This window comes from Mugil cephalus, chromosome 21, assembly GCF_022458985.1.
Source record: "Mugil cephalus isolate CIBA_MC_2020 chromosome 21, CIBA_Mcephalus_1.1, whole genome shotgun sequence".
Taxonomy (NCBI): Eukaryota; Metazoa; Chordata; class Actinopteri; order Mugiliformes; family Mugilidae; genus Mugil; species Mugil cephalus.
In genome coordinates this window covers 14760825-14778134 of record NC_061790.1, presented here as the reverse complement: position 1 = coordinate 14778134, position 17310 = coordinate 14760825, and the positions used below count along the sequence as shown (strand labels likewise).

General features: G+C 41.4%; 1 protein-coding gene across 1 annotated transcript; it reads right to left on the bottom strand.

Moving 5' to 3' along the window:
• Positions 1 to 2315: 2315 nt before the first annotated feature.
• Positions 2316 to 17194, bottom strand: mmut (methylmalonyl CoA mutase). Its single transcript, XM_047573938.1, has 13 exons — positions 17073 to 17194; positions 16014 to 16446; positions 15489 to 15856; positions 15199 to 15356; positions 12956 to 13127; positions 12568 to 12816; positions 12312 to 12423; positions 8919 to 9034; positions 7247 to 7362; positions 6140 to 6271; positions 5881 to 6028; positions 4093 to 4260; positions 2316 to 3058 (listed from the first exon to the last, which is right to left on the bottom strand). Exons 2-13 carry the CDS (start codon positions 16408 to 16410, stop codon positions 2930 to 2932), a joined length of 2265 nt encoding a protein of 754 aa, XP_047429894.1. The 5' UTR covers positions 16411 to 16446; positions 17073 to 17194; the 3' UTR covers positions 2316 to 2929.
• Positions 17195 to 17310: the final 116 nt, after the last annotated feature.

Here is a 17310-nt window from a genome sequence, read left to right as displayed (position 1 = left end):
TCTCCACGTTTTCTCCACCCTTTCACGTCTGTCACATGTGGTCAGGATGAACCTGCTCTCATCTGTGAAAAACACAGGGCATGAATTTATGTTGTTCTATAGCAAATGCCTATTGAGATCCATGGTACCGGGAGGTGAAGGAGTCATTTTTTAGTTCTCTGGCAGTGCTCATCCTGTCCCTCTTTGCTCAAATGAGTAGTTACCGGTCCTGGTGACGGGAATGAGGACCTTCTGCAGCCCTGTCCAGCTTTCCTAGAGTAACTGCCTGTCTCCTGGAATCTTCTCCATTCCCGACACTGTGCCGTCCTGGAGGAGTTGGACTACCTGTGCAGCCTCCGTAGTGTCCAGGTATCGAGTCATGCTACCAGTAGTGACACTGGCCCTAGACAAATGCATAAGTGGTGAAACACAGTCAATGGCCCCTGTTTTTTAAATTATTTTAAAATCATCTTTTTGTTAAATATCTGTAGTCTCAGCTCTCCTCGGGTCTGTTCTTCACCTCCTCTGCTTCTATTTTAGGTGGGAGATGAGAGCAGAGCAGAGGAGGCCAGAAAAGGAATCAAGAATGTGCAAGAGAGAAGAGAGGCTTGACTTCATGACAAAAACTTAGAAATATGTAGGGTCACTGTCTGATGCCTGATACAAATCGTCAACAGCAAGATATACACAACGTGTACAAGTATCTCATATATGGACAAATGGCCATATTAGGAAGTCTAAGTTTGACAAGGTTTATGATTACCATGATAATCTTCCTGCTTATTGTGATATCATGTTAACATTTGTTTATTAGCATTAAGCACGAAGTACCATAGGGAAGTATGAATTTGAAAACCTTGTGCATGTGGAATAAAAAAGTGGAATATCTCTGGTTCTGCTGCATGAATTGATTAACTTTATTAAAAAATGGCAGTGAGTCAGGGAACGTCTGTACCGAATTCCATGGCTATCCAATCAGACGCTGTCAAGAGGAGTCACTGAAAACCACAAATGTGGAATTCATCCACATCAGTCCATGTGTGTGAAATTGCAAGGCCACATACAAAACAGTCGAGGAGCCAACATAAACGTGAACCTATACGTTTCATGAAAAAACAATAAGAGTTCTGACTTTCAACATCTGATATGAGGTCTCTGTACCGCTTTCAATGACAAAATAGCAGACTTGTTTGGGGTTGTACATTTTCCAGAGTGGAGCGGAAAAGATCAGTGGTTGATATGCTTTTTGAACAGATATTGCTAAAGTTGAAGACATCTATGCCCTAGTAAGGCTGAAACGCATTTAGCAAAAAAGAAATGCGCAATAACCTGAGAAGTCACAAAGGAACCCAGGGTAACTTCTATGTAACTCTTGGACACGGGCTAATGTTAACGTTCATGAATCCACCATCGGGAGAACATAGATCAATCATGGTGTATTTAGCAGAAAGCATTTCTGACAACCTGCAGTTTGCTAAACATCATGTGGACAAACCAGAACACTAGGATTTTTTTTGTGGGAAGATAATATCAAAGATGAGAGGTTCATTCAGTCCCTAAAACATTGCGGTGGTGGTGTCCTTGTTTGGGCACGGTTTGATGCATGTGGGCCAGGACAGAATGCTATCATTGATGAACCAATGAATTCTGAATCATACCAACAAATTCCAACAGAAAACCTCAGGTCATCCGTCTGTGAATCTTAAGAAAAACCGTGTCAAACACCAAGATGACAAGCCCAAGCAGACAAGTCATGTTGCAAAAGAGCAGTTTAAGAAGAACAAAGTGGATGTTTTCAAATGGCCAAATCAAAGTGCTGACATTAACCCAACAGTAATGTTGTGAGAGGACCTGAAACATGCAGAAAAACACACCAACATCTCAGAGCAGAAGCAGTTCTATATTGAGACTCCAATTCCTTCAAGTCGCTGTAGTTGACTGATCAGCAGTTACCGGAAATGTTAAGTTGCCATTACTGTAGCACAAAGGGGGTCACACAAAAGACAAGGGTTCACACACTCTTGCAACTCAAAGATATGTACAAATGATTAACATTCTTCAAGAGTCCAGGCTGTGTATGATTCTACCAAGTCTAGCAATAACCAGCTGGACCCGTACGTTAATATGTAGATACAGCATCTCCATAGAATTACTGTGAGGGGTCAAACATCCTAACGTCACATCTCTTTATTATTTAGTTAAAATCTTGATCACAACCTTTCCCAACCCAACCTTCGCAACCTTAATCCAGTTTATCCCAAGAAAACAAACAAGCAAAAACATCAACTACCTGAAAAAACTGCAGCGGTTTACACAATCTGTAGTCGTGACACACATTTCTGAAGCTCACAGACTTTATTTAGAGCACAGAGCGCTAAATGGGATTCACAATCACAAATAAAAAAATATTATTTCCAACTGTTTCATCAATCGTGATTACCGTTCCATGTTTCTACACCTGAGCAAATGTTTAAATGAAACTGATGTAATGTGAAGGCCACGTTTGGGATGACATTATCCTTCAGGAGAAGAGGCAGAGATAATGGTTCATAAGAGGTTTGTTTTGATGCCAGTTTATATCTATCCTTGTTTGCTTCACTGGTACTAATTATGCCCTGATAGGTAAATTACACGCCGACACTTCACAATGAATGTAATCCGTTCACAGTATGTTTATAGTGTTGTTGAGTGCGTTGTTTCTAGGATATTTACAGGATAACGGCAAACATAGCAACTTTGTATTTAATGCTGTGAACGCATGCTGCAATGAATCAGTCTTTACATTTTGATTGATAATGTTAATGAGCAACAAAAGAAACTCAAAATAACTATTAGTAAAGTCAGATTAAGGACTGAGAAGGCAACTCTGACCTTTTTTCTTTCTTTCTTTTTTTTTTTTTTTTTAACATTCTATACAGAAATATGGGCTGACAGTTTGCATTGTGAGTTTCTACATGGCCTGACGTATGTTTTCTAGGCTTTTCTCGATGTTGTCAATAACCTCCACTGCAGCTCGTGGGATCCTGGTTCCTGGACCGAAGATGGCGCATACACCGCTCTGGTACAGGAACTCGTAGTCCTGCGTACACAAAGATGGGGGCACAGAGTTTATATCTGTGGCTCTTAAGACCCAGACACACCAAACAAACATCAAAGAACTGGCGGCTGTGAATGCTGCCTTTGACGCAGCCTGTGTCTAAACAGTTACACTCGAACACGCTGCAAAGACTGCAGCAAATAGGGAAGGGAAGGAAAAGGAAATAACCCTTTGTACCAGCCAGAGGCAGTACTCTCCCATGACATTCAGAAGGAAAGGCTACTGTAGAAGATCTAATATTAACAGGGAGGATAAAAAAAAAAAGGTGCTGATCAACCCCTCTACAGTTTATTACTTCTCTGTGATCATGAGGCGATAAAAATATTCGTGCACTTGAATGTTTAGATGAAAATGGAAAATGAGGAAAGTCTTCTGTGTGCCCTTAGAACTTTTTGTTTAAATTCCTCACTTCTTTTTCTCTTCACCTGCACTAGTTTGCTAAATGCTGGTGAGTGTGATCTTTCCCACTGACTGGTTCTGCCACAGATTCAACAAACTGAGTCATCTGAAAGCAGAAAGGGGTCTGACTTGTGGCAATGGTGTGGGACACACTGGAAAAAATGGTATCACGGCTTCTTAATCCCTCGACACTTTAAAGGTTTACACTCAATCTCTGGTTTGCGTGAATGATGGCTCATAAGATGATGTAGAGAGGCAGAGAAAGATGGTTACACACAATTCCTCTGTGATTACATAGTACCGCCCCCTCAGAAGGAAAGGGATGAAAATGTTTTGCAGACTGACAGGAACAGGAAGACAGGAAATTGGACCGCAGAGTAATAATTATAATCACACCAATCAATGATTACAAGTTCACAATTCTACACATCCTTTCGAGAACGCCAGTGGATGCGCTAGAGGTGATGTAGACTTATTCCTGCTTAAACTGAGTGGGAAGTGGTGTGAGTCAGTGCCTCTCCACTGTCAACTTAAATTAATTCACGATCTGCTAAATATTAAGAAGACACACCAAGCTCAGCTTTTGCGGCGGCTCGATCAACAAGACGTGGACTTACCTGTGGCGGGATGACGCCTCCACAGATGACGAGGATATCCGGCCTGTTGAGCTTTCGGAGTTCCTTGATGAGCTCCGGGACCAGGGTCTTGTGCCCCGCGGCAAGCGTGCTGACCCCGACGCAGTGGACGTCTGCATCGACCGCCTGCTGGGCGACCTCGAGGGGAGTCTGTTTGATCCGACGAGAGGCGAAGGGTGGAACAGCACAACCGAGCGGGAGGTGGAAAAATGATTAGAAATAAAAGTAAACGCATCAACAAGCTATTGTATGCAGAAACAGGCTTCTTGAGGGGTGGCCTGAGGGCCCGATGTCCTCTAGGGGGCCCTGTACCCCGAGCATGTGGGAGCCATACAAACTACTAAATAACATTTTGAAAATAGGGCATAAGGGTTGATTTGACTTTTGGGGTGTCTTGAATTCAACCATCTGTAAGTTCATCATGTGGCATCCTTTAGTTCCTAACACAGTACCCAGCTACATCAGTATAAATATAGAGCATGACTTTTTTCCCCATTGAGATCTTTCGAGCAGTATATCATAAGTGGCAAGTGCGCACAAAGGCTTAGATGATTTTCCATTGACCCTGTCTTTAGTTGATGTTCACAGGGTCACATGTAAGAGTACTTAACCGAGCGTTTCAACACTGGCTGATTCCAGGCCCTTGTTTGCTGTTTTAAAAATAACATAATAACATTTGCAATGTTACCAGCCCCAGAGGCTGCGAATGCCAGACCATGTGCTCAGTGGCTGGGAAATGATGCCAATGAAGTGTTGCAGCTGTGACCGTAGGGCGCACATGGAATACGAGCTTATCTGCTGATATTTAAGACAACACTTGGAGGATGTTTGTCTGCAGCTGTGACACTTGAGTGATCTTGCATTTTGAAAGAGGAAGATCCAGAACTGTAACCTGTCCCCGCCACCTTTGCGTAATTAAAAATCACATTAGATAAGGGCCTCTCTGTTTTCATTATGCCATTAAACGAAAACACGAATAACAAATTAAATCTGAGTAAATAGATGAGACCTTGATTTTAATTTTCATATTCTGTTTTATAACCAGCTTGAGTGTGGTTTCAATAAAGCACCAACTGCGGTTGTTGTTTTTTTTAATCCAGGAGCCAATTTGGACAATATTCAGTACAAAGAGCTGGTTGTTTCTGCTGTTGACATTCTAAGAAAAATCATATCAGAAGATCACATCTGCGATCTATCAAGGTATCTTTAAACACTTACTGTTGGTCTGTCTCAAATGAATAATGACTTCTCAAGTCACATATACTAACTGGGAATATTGACTGGACCTTCTATATTTACTTCATTGCTCTTTAACACTGACAATTGCCTGCAATAGCTGACCCAAATTTTTTAAATGCATTTTTTTTTCTCAAAAATTTAGATGAATAGCTCTTTCTTCTCACATGAACCCTGTTGTCCTGGCCAGATAAAAGTACAGGCCTGAACCAGGAAGCACAGAAGATTACTGTTAGTAAGCACAAATGTCCTGTGTCCCGGGTCACATTTAAGACCGCCTACCGGGTGAACTTGCATAAGCAGTGCAATTCATTCATTCATTCAGAAAAAAAATACACAACCACTACTTTAAATTGACTGCCAAAAAGGGAAAAAGCAGCGCAAGTGATCTGTTCATTACTAGTGTAAGCCTTTTTAAACATTCTCTCATTAGCTTGACAAATTAGACCGCCCAGGTTGAATATTAATGCAAAGCCTTCGTTCGATGTTATCTTGAAATCACTTAGTTGTTTCATTCCTTTGTATGACACTGACCTGAAACAGTGGCCCGATGTCCACGTCAAAGCCCAGGTCGGCAAAGCCAGTGGCGATGACTTTGGCACCCCTGTCGTGGCCGTCCTGACCCATCTTTGCCACCAGCAGTCGAGGGTTTCTGCCTTCGTGCTTCTTAAACTCAGTAACTCTGATTTTGGAGGTAAAAAAAAAATGAAAAAACGCAGTGTGACTCAAGCTGTCAAAGGATCGGTCTGTACTTAATGAAGATAACGATTGCGCCGTTTACAGGCGTCTCTACCTATTGTGGGCCAGGGTGATCTCTTCATGTTCTCCAAACTCGCTGCGGTAAGCACCGCTCACCATCCTGGTGCTGGCTTTGTGTTCACCAAACACTTTCTTCATGGCATCAGTTATTTCACCCACCGAGCATCTAAAGACAGAAGCAGCCTGCACATTCTTTACTGTTTTCATGCCCTACTGATAAATAATGCAAGGCAGGGCGATTATTCGTTTTGTTCACACTCATTTTACAAAGCCCATATCCAATCAAAGCTAATTTCTTTTTCTTTTTCCAGGACTAATGGCACAATATCGCTTATGCAGATTAAGAAGTGAAAGATTAGTAATTTCAACAGCAGCATTGTGTTTCAAAGAGCATAGCAAGCAGTTGTGTATTCTGCCATTGTGAATGCCGGCTGGGCTCAGATTACAGTCATGGAGGAGAAATCACATCCAGACCTCGCTTGGTGCCAAATTATTTCAAAGTGAGATTTACAAACCTTCAGTAAAACTCCCTAACTGCTTGCAGACTCAAGATAACCCTTGTTACTATCAAACGTGTTTGATATTAATTTGCATTTATCACGTGGATGATTACATCAGCATCAATACTTGCAAAATAACTCATGAAAGAAACTTGTCTACAAGGAAACTGAGCAGCTCGAGCGGGTTGTCAGGCAGCGCTTAACATTCTTCTAGCCCTTGAGGCCAGCATTAGCAAGCACACTCATATCTCATCTTCAGTTCTTGCTGAAAAACAGGCACCCTGTGTTGACCCTGTTCTTCCAGTTTCTCTGTCTGCTTTGTCTTTTTCCACCACTAAGTACTACAGCTAATGGCTGCACTCCAGCCTTTCATTTTATTTACATTTATTGAGCTATTAGATCACATAAGCTGGTGCATTCAATGCTCACTGAAGTGGAGAAACTAAACAATATTCTGTTGTATGTGTTGCGCTATTATTTTCAAATCATGTAGCGTGTGCAGGAGAGAGAAGTGAAGTATCTCCTTGACGAGTGAAGTGACCGACGCAATCGGATTTCAAATTCTATTTGAACTTTAAACCTCATATGTTCATAGCCCAGCTTCAGAGTGGTCATTAGAGCGTCTAGTGAGTGGTTTTAACCTGGCTCGTGCTGCCTCCACAGCCAGGGCTAAAAGGTTGCCCTCTCTGGTTCGGGAACACTCCTCAATGGCCGCCAAGCACTTCTTCGCTACCTCAGGGTCACGAGTCGCTCTCACCTAAAAGACAAGACGAAACATTTATCTGCCCTGATGTGATTCATACTATTGATTGAATTCTTTATGACAGTGTATACATCAACTGCTCAACTTAATCATATCTACTGCAAATATGATTATATACCTACCTACCTTCCAAAGGATTTGCTGACGCACCATAGTAGGAGTAAAAAAGTAATTACCAAGTAATGTTATTTCTACATAATTTTAGGAAGTCAGAGAGCAGCGGCTTAACTGAATGCAGACTTTATTAATTAAGGTTGTAATTAAGACGCCCGTAGACCTAACAATTCTGAAGTTATGCTGCCTTCAAATGGGACTCATGAGTTCATAGTTACACGTGGCAAGTATCCAACTCGTAAACTTTGTCCTTATCGAAAAGGAGGAATGTGTTGTTCACATGAAGTTTACTCATGAACACAGTAAACACCACATCATTGGAAGGCAGCATTAGTTGTGCGTTTACTACATGATTTACAGTATGTGCAAAGAAAATGTTGATGTCCCAACGGCTGCCGCTGCAAATCATCCTTTCATAATAAGCCGTTAGCCTCGTGGCTCCTAAAGGGTTACAGTCCCCTAGGTGGTTGATGCTATCATTGGACGCCAACCGCATTGTGTGCAATGTTGTATATTGCTCAGTAAAAAAAAAAAAAAAAGTTAAAAAAAAAACATGAAGAAACTGGAAATCTAATACACTTCTTAATCAGTAATTTTTCAGACATATAAGTAATCATTTAGTATATGTGTGAGAAAAGATCTCTTGTTTAGTCCAGACCAGAGACTGAATAAAGCTGGACAGATGGACAGCAGAACTGTTCCTCAAAAGTGAAGCTGCAGCAAGTAGAGCTCCCCCTGGTGTCTGGCTGCAGTACAGATCATAAACTGCAACTCCTCCATGTTAGTGAATGGGAATTGCACCAAACTAAAACACTGAAATACAGGTCAAATATTTTTTTCCAAGGTGGTTTTAGTTGTTTTTAGATATGATGTTAATTCATGTTCAAGTGTCATTTTTGTAGTTATTTGACACTATAGAAAGAGGATGTGACATAACGGCGACCACCAGTTGCCATGCCAACTTCTCCGTAAAGCAGTCCCATTGGGCCATGAGAGTTGGAAAACCTTTTTTAAAAATAAGTCGCCGATATCATGGCTGTGCTCTTGGACCACACTTCCCGTATCCCTGGGGAAATAGCATCAGTTTGGCCTCAAAGATATTCACCAAGAGAAGGAGCACTACCCATTTCTTTAAAGATAGCCCTCACTGACGATGTGACATGTAATATGTCATGGAATTCTACCTGTACTCCAAATGTGATGACATTTCATTGCCCACTGACCTTCCAATGAAGGCAGTGAGCGTGAGATATTCGACCGGCTAATGACAGCAAGTAGAGGGATATTTTCCTCTCGGGTTTACATGTATTATGAATGACAGCTGACTGCAGGGTCACTTCACATTAAATACACAATCTAGTAGAACTAACTTAAATAATGGTCTTTTTATACTTAGTCTTACTATGGTATCTGTGGAAATGAATTACAACACTGACCTCTTTCAGTTTTTCAATCTGTTTCTGACGGACAATGGTGTTATCTATGGCCAACACCTCCACGGTCTCCTCTTTTTCTAGTCGGTACTTGTTCACCCCAACAATGACTTCTGATCCTGAAAATTTAAATGGGAAAAGGGATTCAGGCACATGGCAAAAATAACACATTGTTTGCAGGGATTTACCCAGGGGGCAGAACAAGGAACAGGGAAGGCTGGTGGCAAGTACGACTGAGTACAATAAGGAAAATGTAGTTTTTAGGCCAGTAAAAATGTAACCAACACTAAAAGTAATCTTCCATTTTAACCATAATACTACATACAGTAATATGCAAATGTTTTAGGCAGAACTCTGGCCAGAAGGGGTCTTCGTGGAAGGGCTGCAGCCAGGAATACATCCCTTTGACTTGGAAACAAGGCCAAGAGACTCAACTATGCACAAAAACATAGGAACTGGGGAGCAGAGACATGGCAGCAGGTACACTGGATTTGTCAAAATTTGGAATATTTGGCTGTAGCAGAAGGCAGTTTGTTCACCGAAGGGCTGGAGAGAGCTACAATAATGAGAGTCTGCAGGCAACAGTGAAGTATGGTGGAGGCTCCTTGCAAGTTTGAGGTTGCATTTCTGCAAATGGAGTTGTGGATTTGGTCAGGATTAATAGCGTCGTCAATGCTGAGAAATACAGGCAGATACTTATCCATCAAAATACCATTAGGGAGGCGTATGATTGGCCCAAACCCCAAACATACAGCCAAGGTCATCAAGAACTATCTTCAATGTGAAGAAGAACAATAAGTCCTGGAGGTGATGGCATGGCCCCCACAGAGCCCTGATCTCAACATCATAGAGTTTCTCTGGGATTACATGAAGAGACAGAAGGATCGGAGACAGCCTGCGTCCACAGAAGATCTGTGGTTAGTTCTCCAAGATTACTACCAGTTGAGTTCCTTCAAAAACTGTGTGCAAGTAGACCTAGAAGAACCGATGCTGTCTTGAAGGTAAAGGGTGGTCACACCAAATATTGATTTGATTTCTCTTCTGTTCATTCACTTCATTTTGTTAATTGATGAAAATAAATAAACACATCCATTTTGAAAGCATTCTTAATTTACAACATTTGTTCACACCTGAGTAAAACTTGTGCACAGTACTGCATATCATATTGACACACGCAACCCATCTTTGCTGAGATGTATATTATAAGGTACGGGGCAGGTGGAGCTTTTGTCTCCCCCTGTTCTTGTGGAAGAAACCTGAAAGCATTTCCTGAATCTGAAGCTCGCTTTATCAAGTTTAGAAAATTCATAAAACACCATAGCCTCAAGTTATGAGTTCAGTTCAGCTCAGTTCAGGCCCATATATTTTTGGACAGTGTTCACAAAAAAAGACTGAAGTTAAAGTTACATAAAGGCCTAAGAGGGTAGACTTTCAGCTTTAATTCAAGAGGCTGAACAAAAACATTTTTATGAAACATTTAGGAACTGCAACCTATTCTTGGGCTCTCACATGTAATGGGACAATTTAACCTAATCAAAAATAAAAATTGTAATACATTATTCAGAATATTTGGCAGACAAAGACTGCCTGAAGTCTGGAACACATGAGCATCACCAAAGAATGGTTCTTTCTTTGTGACACTTTGCCTGGTCTGTTCTTGGGTCTTTCTGACGTCTATTTTCTCTTATCTTGGAATGCAGCTTGAGTGGGTTGAGATCAGGTGACTGAGTCAGTCGCTGCAAAACATTACACTTCTTCAGCTACAAAAGTTCATTGGTTGCTTTCACGGTATCATTTGGGTCATTGTTCATCTGTACCACTGGAAATATAGACATCCATGCAATCAGCCTGAACTCCACTACCTTGTACAGATGACGTACGTTTCAGACCATGACCCATTCCATAAATTTTCTATACCTTTCTCTTACAGTCATTCTGTTTATCTGTCTCAGTACAACTGTCTAGAACTGTTACATACTGTAATATGATCCTTTTAGTTTTGAGGCTTGCAAATGATTTCCACCTCGTGTTGAACCCTCTGTTTTTAATTTTATTTTCATGGTAGACTTGGATCGTGAACGTACACCGACACATCATCACTCCAATATATGGATCTAGCTGCATTTTTGGTGACATTCAACAAGAAGACAGAACCTTATTATTCTCACAATCTGACAGCACTGCAGGCCAAAACAAACATTAACTCTGAGCCTAACATGGTCCATCAGAATTCAAGGTCCTTCATAAGAATCAACAAAAACTGTCAGCAGGGATGTGATGCTGGGGTGATAAAGATAGCCAATGAATATCAATGAGACCACGCACCGGGGGGATTATGGAGAAAAGCTACAGCTTGTGAAGGTTCTGCTCTGCTCCAGCTCATTTCTGGCTTTAAGGGGTGTCAGTAAAGCTAAATTACAAAGAGAAACAAAAAAAGCCCCATTGTGACTGATGGCACGCCTCTCCAAGAGTTCACATGTGCCCTTTAACAACACAACAACATAAACACAATGCAGGACTGAACTTTTCACATATTCTCCTGTGAACTGTTGTCCTATTCATTTTTAGTAGCCTTGGCATGTCTGTCCACAACATTTGCTCTCGGCAGTGAGGTCTCTGAAGTTCAACCAGCAGTACAAAGAGGTAGAAATAAAATAACTTTTCTGCTGATTACTTTTTGGCGCTGGTCAGAGTTGTAATGCAAATCAATGAAATTGAGCTGGCATGCAGAAGAGTTGTTTTGTACACTTCAATGTTAAGGCTGAGTATTGCTGTCTAAACTGTAATTATTGTGCCTGTGTTGTTCTTGGCCAGGGGAACATACACCACTCAGACATATCATTGTGACCACTTTCCTAATATTGACACGATAATTGTGTGGGGGCTTTGGGTCCTATGGTTGAGTGGAGGGGCCTCTGTGGATCAGGAGTGTTCCAGTGCATCCCAAAGATCAGTTTGGGATCTTGGGATTTTGAAGACCAAGTTTCCCAGCAGAAAATTGTATTGTTACAAGGGGGTCAATGTTATTTACTTCATCTGTCAGTGGTCATAATGTTATGCCTGATCAGTGAAAATTTTGTAGTACATAGCAATGAGATCAGCAACTGAAAGCTGAAATTCAAATTATAAGGAGTTTTAAACAATAGAAAACCGGCAGTGTACTGATGAAAGTAACATAAGAAAGCCTTGACATGCTGACCTACTTTTGGGAAGAAATAAAGAAAAGGATATGCCACATCATGAGAAATGTCAGCTTTTCTGATAGCAACTTCATCAGACTTGTGCATTTCATAGTAGCATGGTCCACAGGCGTAAGGTAATGTTACTGAGCATTAGGTGCTTATGGGAGTGGATAAAGGTGGAAAGATAAAAGGATGAGAGACATTAAGTCAGTACCTGAATCAATGCGGGCCTGTCTACGTGCAGCACATTCCTCAATACGAAGTTTTGGGATGCCCTCTGCCACAGCCTTGGCCATGCCTCCCATGTCTTCAATCTCATTAATGAACTGTAAAAAAGACAACAAAGGCTATGAAAGAGTGCTTCTAATCAGTCAGTTATTTTACTTCAGAGGAATTTACTAAAACTGGTCCAAGGAACGTGTTTCTGAAAACAATCGCCAATAAATTAGTACAAATAAGTTAAAACAGACCTTCAAAGCTGTGTTGTAGACGTCATCTGTGAGAGCCTCCATCATGTACGAGCCTCCCCAGGGATCGGCGACTTTGGGAATGCCCGACTCTTCCTGGATGATGATTTGGGTGTTCCTGGCGATGCGAGCGCTCTTCACAGTGGGCAAACCCAGAGCTTCGTCAAAAGAGTTGGTGTGCAGCGACTGGGTGCCCCCGAACACAGCTGCCATGCCTTCAATCACTGTGCGGATCACATTGTTGTACGGATCCTAAGAGGGATCAGACGGGTGGCAAAGCTTTGTCATCAAAATCATTCAAACTGTCACTATTCTAACTTTGACCACAGATTTCTAAATTACACCATTTTTACACATTGTAACGCATTCCAATGCAAGCATTTATGTTTACCTGTTCAGTAAGAGACCAGCCTGAAGTTTGGCAGTGTGTGCGGAGGAGGAGGGACTTGGCATTCTTGGGCTGGAACTTCTCATTAATGAGCGTTGCCCATAATTTCCTGGCTGCCCTCAGCTTGGCAATTTCCATGTAGAAATTCATGCCGATACCCCAGAAGAATGACAACCTGACAAAAACATACAAAAAGTGTTCAAATGAAAATGAAAAACTGAAAGTGACAGCAGAGATATTTGTACGGACTTGACACAATCTACTAGTGATGCACTTCTAGGACACTTCTAATCCGATGCCTTCAAGTCCTCCAGATATATTCCTTCTCTCACTGCAACAAAGTAATTAAAGTAATCCGTAAGTGCATCAAGAGGTTATTCAGGCAGTGTGTGCTTACAACAGGCAACAAACAGGGCCATTGTTAGTGACATGACTTCAAATTACATCATGTACATGGTCCATATCCAACTGAAGATCAGGTCAACTAATAACAAAGTGCAGTTCATAAAGGAATCAATGTACAATCTTGTTTCACTGCCTCAGTGTGACATTTATGAAAAGGTACTACATCTACTGCAATAAATGGGATGGCCCAATATCGCAACAGGTATTAGTACTGCGGAACTACTGGCACTACCACTAAGTTACAAAAAAAAAAAAACATTATATTTGAGGTTATCTATAAATGGATTGTACACCAAAACAAAAAGCATTCACTTATTCTTCAGCTGCTTACCACCCCCCTCCCCTCCAGCTACTGGGCGAAATAGGCAACAGACAATGCCGCAATTACACCGCTACTGCACAAGGAATAATTCATGATGAATTCCAAGGAAATAATAAATAATAAGTAATAAATAAAACACTACTTGCAGCAATGATGACTGTCATGGTTTGTACATTCCCTTTGTCAAGGAATGAGACAAACCCATTGTATCAACTAAAGAATCTTTTGCTGTGTCTCCAAATACATGACAAAGAAAAACATCCGAGCAATTGGCTGTCAAAAGATATAACAGGCTGGGGCGAAATGCTTTCTATTTGTGTGACTTAGCAACATCTCTATAGTAACTCAAAGACAATATGTCTCTGAAAAGGTTGATGAGGATGAAAATGTAGAGGGGAGGGGCACATGAAAAGGAAATAATGAGGATAATAGAGGTAGAGTACATGTCGCTGACATTGGTCTGCGAATAGGGTCTGTGTTGTGATGCTGTTGATTTATTGATTGAGAGACTATGTGCCTACACGCGCTGTAAGTCCTTAAAAAGCCTGCCTGATGCACATCGGCTTGCTGAGACATTTGACCTCTCTTCTTCAGCTCCAAGTTGTTTTTACTTGCATGCACTCTGTTTTAAATTCCTCCAACCTGGAATCATCTGGGCTCTCACCAGTCAATTCCATAGAACTATATCTTGTTTTAGGGTCTTTCATTAGTCATTTTGTTATTGTGTTCAGAATCATTAGCCAACTTCAATTTTCTCACAGATCCCTTCAGATCAAGGACTCTTGACATGATGCAGAATTCATAGTTGAATCTATGGGTGCAAGATGTCAAGTCTTTCAGACTGCAAAACAACACCAAATATGACATTTCCACCATTATGCTTCACAATTGGTCAGATTCTCCTGGAAAGTTCTATGTGAGCTGCACTGAACATGTGCAAACTGTATCTGTAGCGTTTTTACACCTCCCTACATCTACAATGTAGATAATCCAGTTTGTGTTTAGCCCGTATCCTTGTTTAATAGTCATTTTGTTACCTTAATTGTATTTGTTTTTTTCTGATTTAAGCTCATTTTGCCAGACTTCCTGTTTTTAATAAAATGGCTTTTATTTTTAACGACTTGTTGCATTCTTGTGCACGTGTCACTACAAAGTAAAATGATAATGGCACCGGAGAGAAACAGGTTAGTATAGATTGTCATAATATGATTTATCCAAAAAATATCTTATATAATAAGCTTTGGTGTGTATCATGTATAAAATGACGAAAAATGTTTTTGGTTTTGTAGTCCTCTTTCAGACTTTTTATTTATGACTTTACTGTGCACATGTGTACGACCACCACATGTGACATTCGTCTGTATCATGTGTATCATTGGTGGTCATATTGCTGGCATTTGTAATGAATCCGTATGATATTATTTAAAACTCCACTATCATGCCATAGCTGTGAGTTACTATTAATAAGAAGATAAAAACTGTTTCCCGTTCAGCTTACGAATATCTTCACATTTTGTACCTTGGGGCAAACTCGTCGATGGTTAAACCTGCTTTGAGGCCAGTGCGGCAGTACTCCAGGCCATTAGCGATGGTGTAGGCTACTTCCAGGATTGCATCAGCTCCAGCCTCTTGAAGATGGTAGCCACTGATGGATATGGAGTTGAACTTAGGCATGTGCTGTGAACATGGTCATGTTAGCAAATCAATTAAAGTTTGACATAATATCAACATAATATCAACAATATAAAAACATAGTTTCAGCTTGTTACTGCTTTTTTATGCAGATTACTTCCCAGCTCTTTTGCATACCTTGGAGGTGTACGCGAAGATGTCTGCAATGGCGTGCATGGAAGGCTCCGGGGGGAAAATATAAGTGTTGCGAACCATAAACTCTTTCAAAATATCATTCTGAATGGTGCCTGTCAGTTGGGCTTTGGAAACACCCTGCTCCTCTCCGGTGACAATAAACATTGCTAACACAGGGATGACTGCCCCATTCATTGTCATTGACACAGACATCTTATCCAGGGGGATTCCATCAAAGAGCATCTTCATGTCCTTAACCGTGTCTATAGCCACTCCGGCCATGCCCACGTCTCCATGGACTCTGGGGTTGTCCGAGTCATAACCACGGTGTGTTGGGAGGTCAAAGGCAACAGAGAGACCCTGTTGACCGGCTGCAGTGAGGGAATCGAACATGCAATGGTCAAAGTTGAAAATGTGTCAAGTACACACCAGTTGTGTCATTTTAAGAAAACAGGGTGGTGCATAAGTTGGTAAAAGTGATTACTATCCCTATGGGCTCAAAAATAAATAATAGTGAAGTACATCTACCTTTAATGTTGTCTTTATAGAACTTGTTGCTCTCCTCCACGGTGCTAAAGCCAGCATACTGCCTGATGGTCCACGGTCTGTAAGTGTACATGGTGGGATAGGGCCCTCTAGTGTAGGGAAACACTCCTGGCAATTCATCAGGAATGGCTGTTGAGTCTGCTTTAGTGTACACAGGCTTGATGTTGATTCCCTCGGGTGTGCGCCAGATCAGATCCTCTGGGTTTTTCCCCTTCAGCTGTTTCTTAGCCAAGTTGACCCATTCAGGGTGCAGCTCAACTTGGTCCTGACATGACACTGAAGTGTGGATCAGAGAGCGGTGTGTGTGCGATGAAGAGACAGAAGCTCTAACCAGGCGCCGGGCAGCCAATGCAGTACATGCCCTCTGTGCGGTCAGCATGCTTACAGTTGGCTCAGTCAGACGCACATGGATAACCTGGAGGCACAGATGTGATGCAGATGTGATTTCTTTCAAAAAATAATAAAGCTTTTGGTGTTGATCGCCCGCTCAGCCTCTACTGTTTATCTAGGAAATGTAATGTTGCACAGACATGAAAATAAACCGCGATGGGGACAATAGCCAGGTCAGCTTCAGTTAACATTCCTCTGAGAGACGCTCTTACTGCTACGTTAATTGGTAACTGGTGATATAATTCATATTTGTTTGGGTATGTTTAAAGTTACACGACCAGCGTGCGTTAACATGTCCACTGAGAGGAAATAATAACATTTAACCTAGCTTGTTTGATTGACGATGCTAGCTTAGCGTCGTGTCTACTCGTGCAGCTAAACTAACACACCTAAAACAGACATTTGATCAAAACACAAAGGTACGAGGGGATGAAATCACTACGAGCGAGTTACTTCTTCACTGAACCGCAACACTTCCATGCTAAGTCACAGTACATGGCCGAATGCTAGGTGCCTGTTAGCTAAACGTCAAGTCCATACGCATTTAGCATAAGAGAAAGAACCCAGAACGGTCTTCCCCACATGTGACATTCTAACGTCGCGAATGTTTCACAGTGCCCGTTTTAATATAACATAATAAACATTTCTGACCTTGTCGTTTGTTGTGCTCTTTCAGGTTGGAAAGGCGTGTGTTCCTTTATCCAATGAAGTTTCACAACATTGACTGTCAGCCAATCGTCTGCCAGAGTCAACTCCAATAACCTTTGACCCATGACACCGGAAGTAAATATACCGACGAGATTATTAAATATCGCAGAAACGCAATCACTAACAACCAAGGTTTTCGCCACAATTAGATAATATAAACGCATGGGAATATATATGTAGG

Bases quoted from the DNA above. Each gene is read 5' to 3' on its own strand.
- mmut (XM_047573938.1), bottom strand. From the start codon at position 16,410: ATGCTGACCGCACAGAGGGCATGTACTGCATTGGCTGCCCGGCGCCTG. The intron at 15,357-15,488 runs GTATGCAAAAGA...CCATGTTCACAG, and splicing joins TCTTCGCGTACACCTCCAAG to CACATGCCTAAGTTCAACTC. The intron at 6,272-7,246 runs GTTAAAACCACT...TTCTGTCTTTAG, and splicing joins GTGGAGGCAGCACGAGCCAG to ATGCTCGGTGGGTGAAATAA.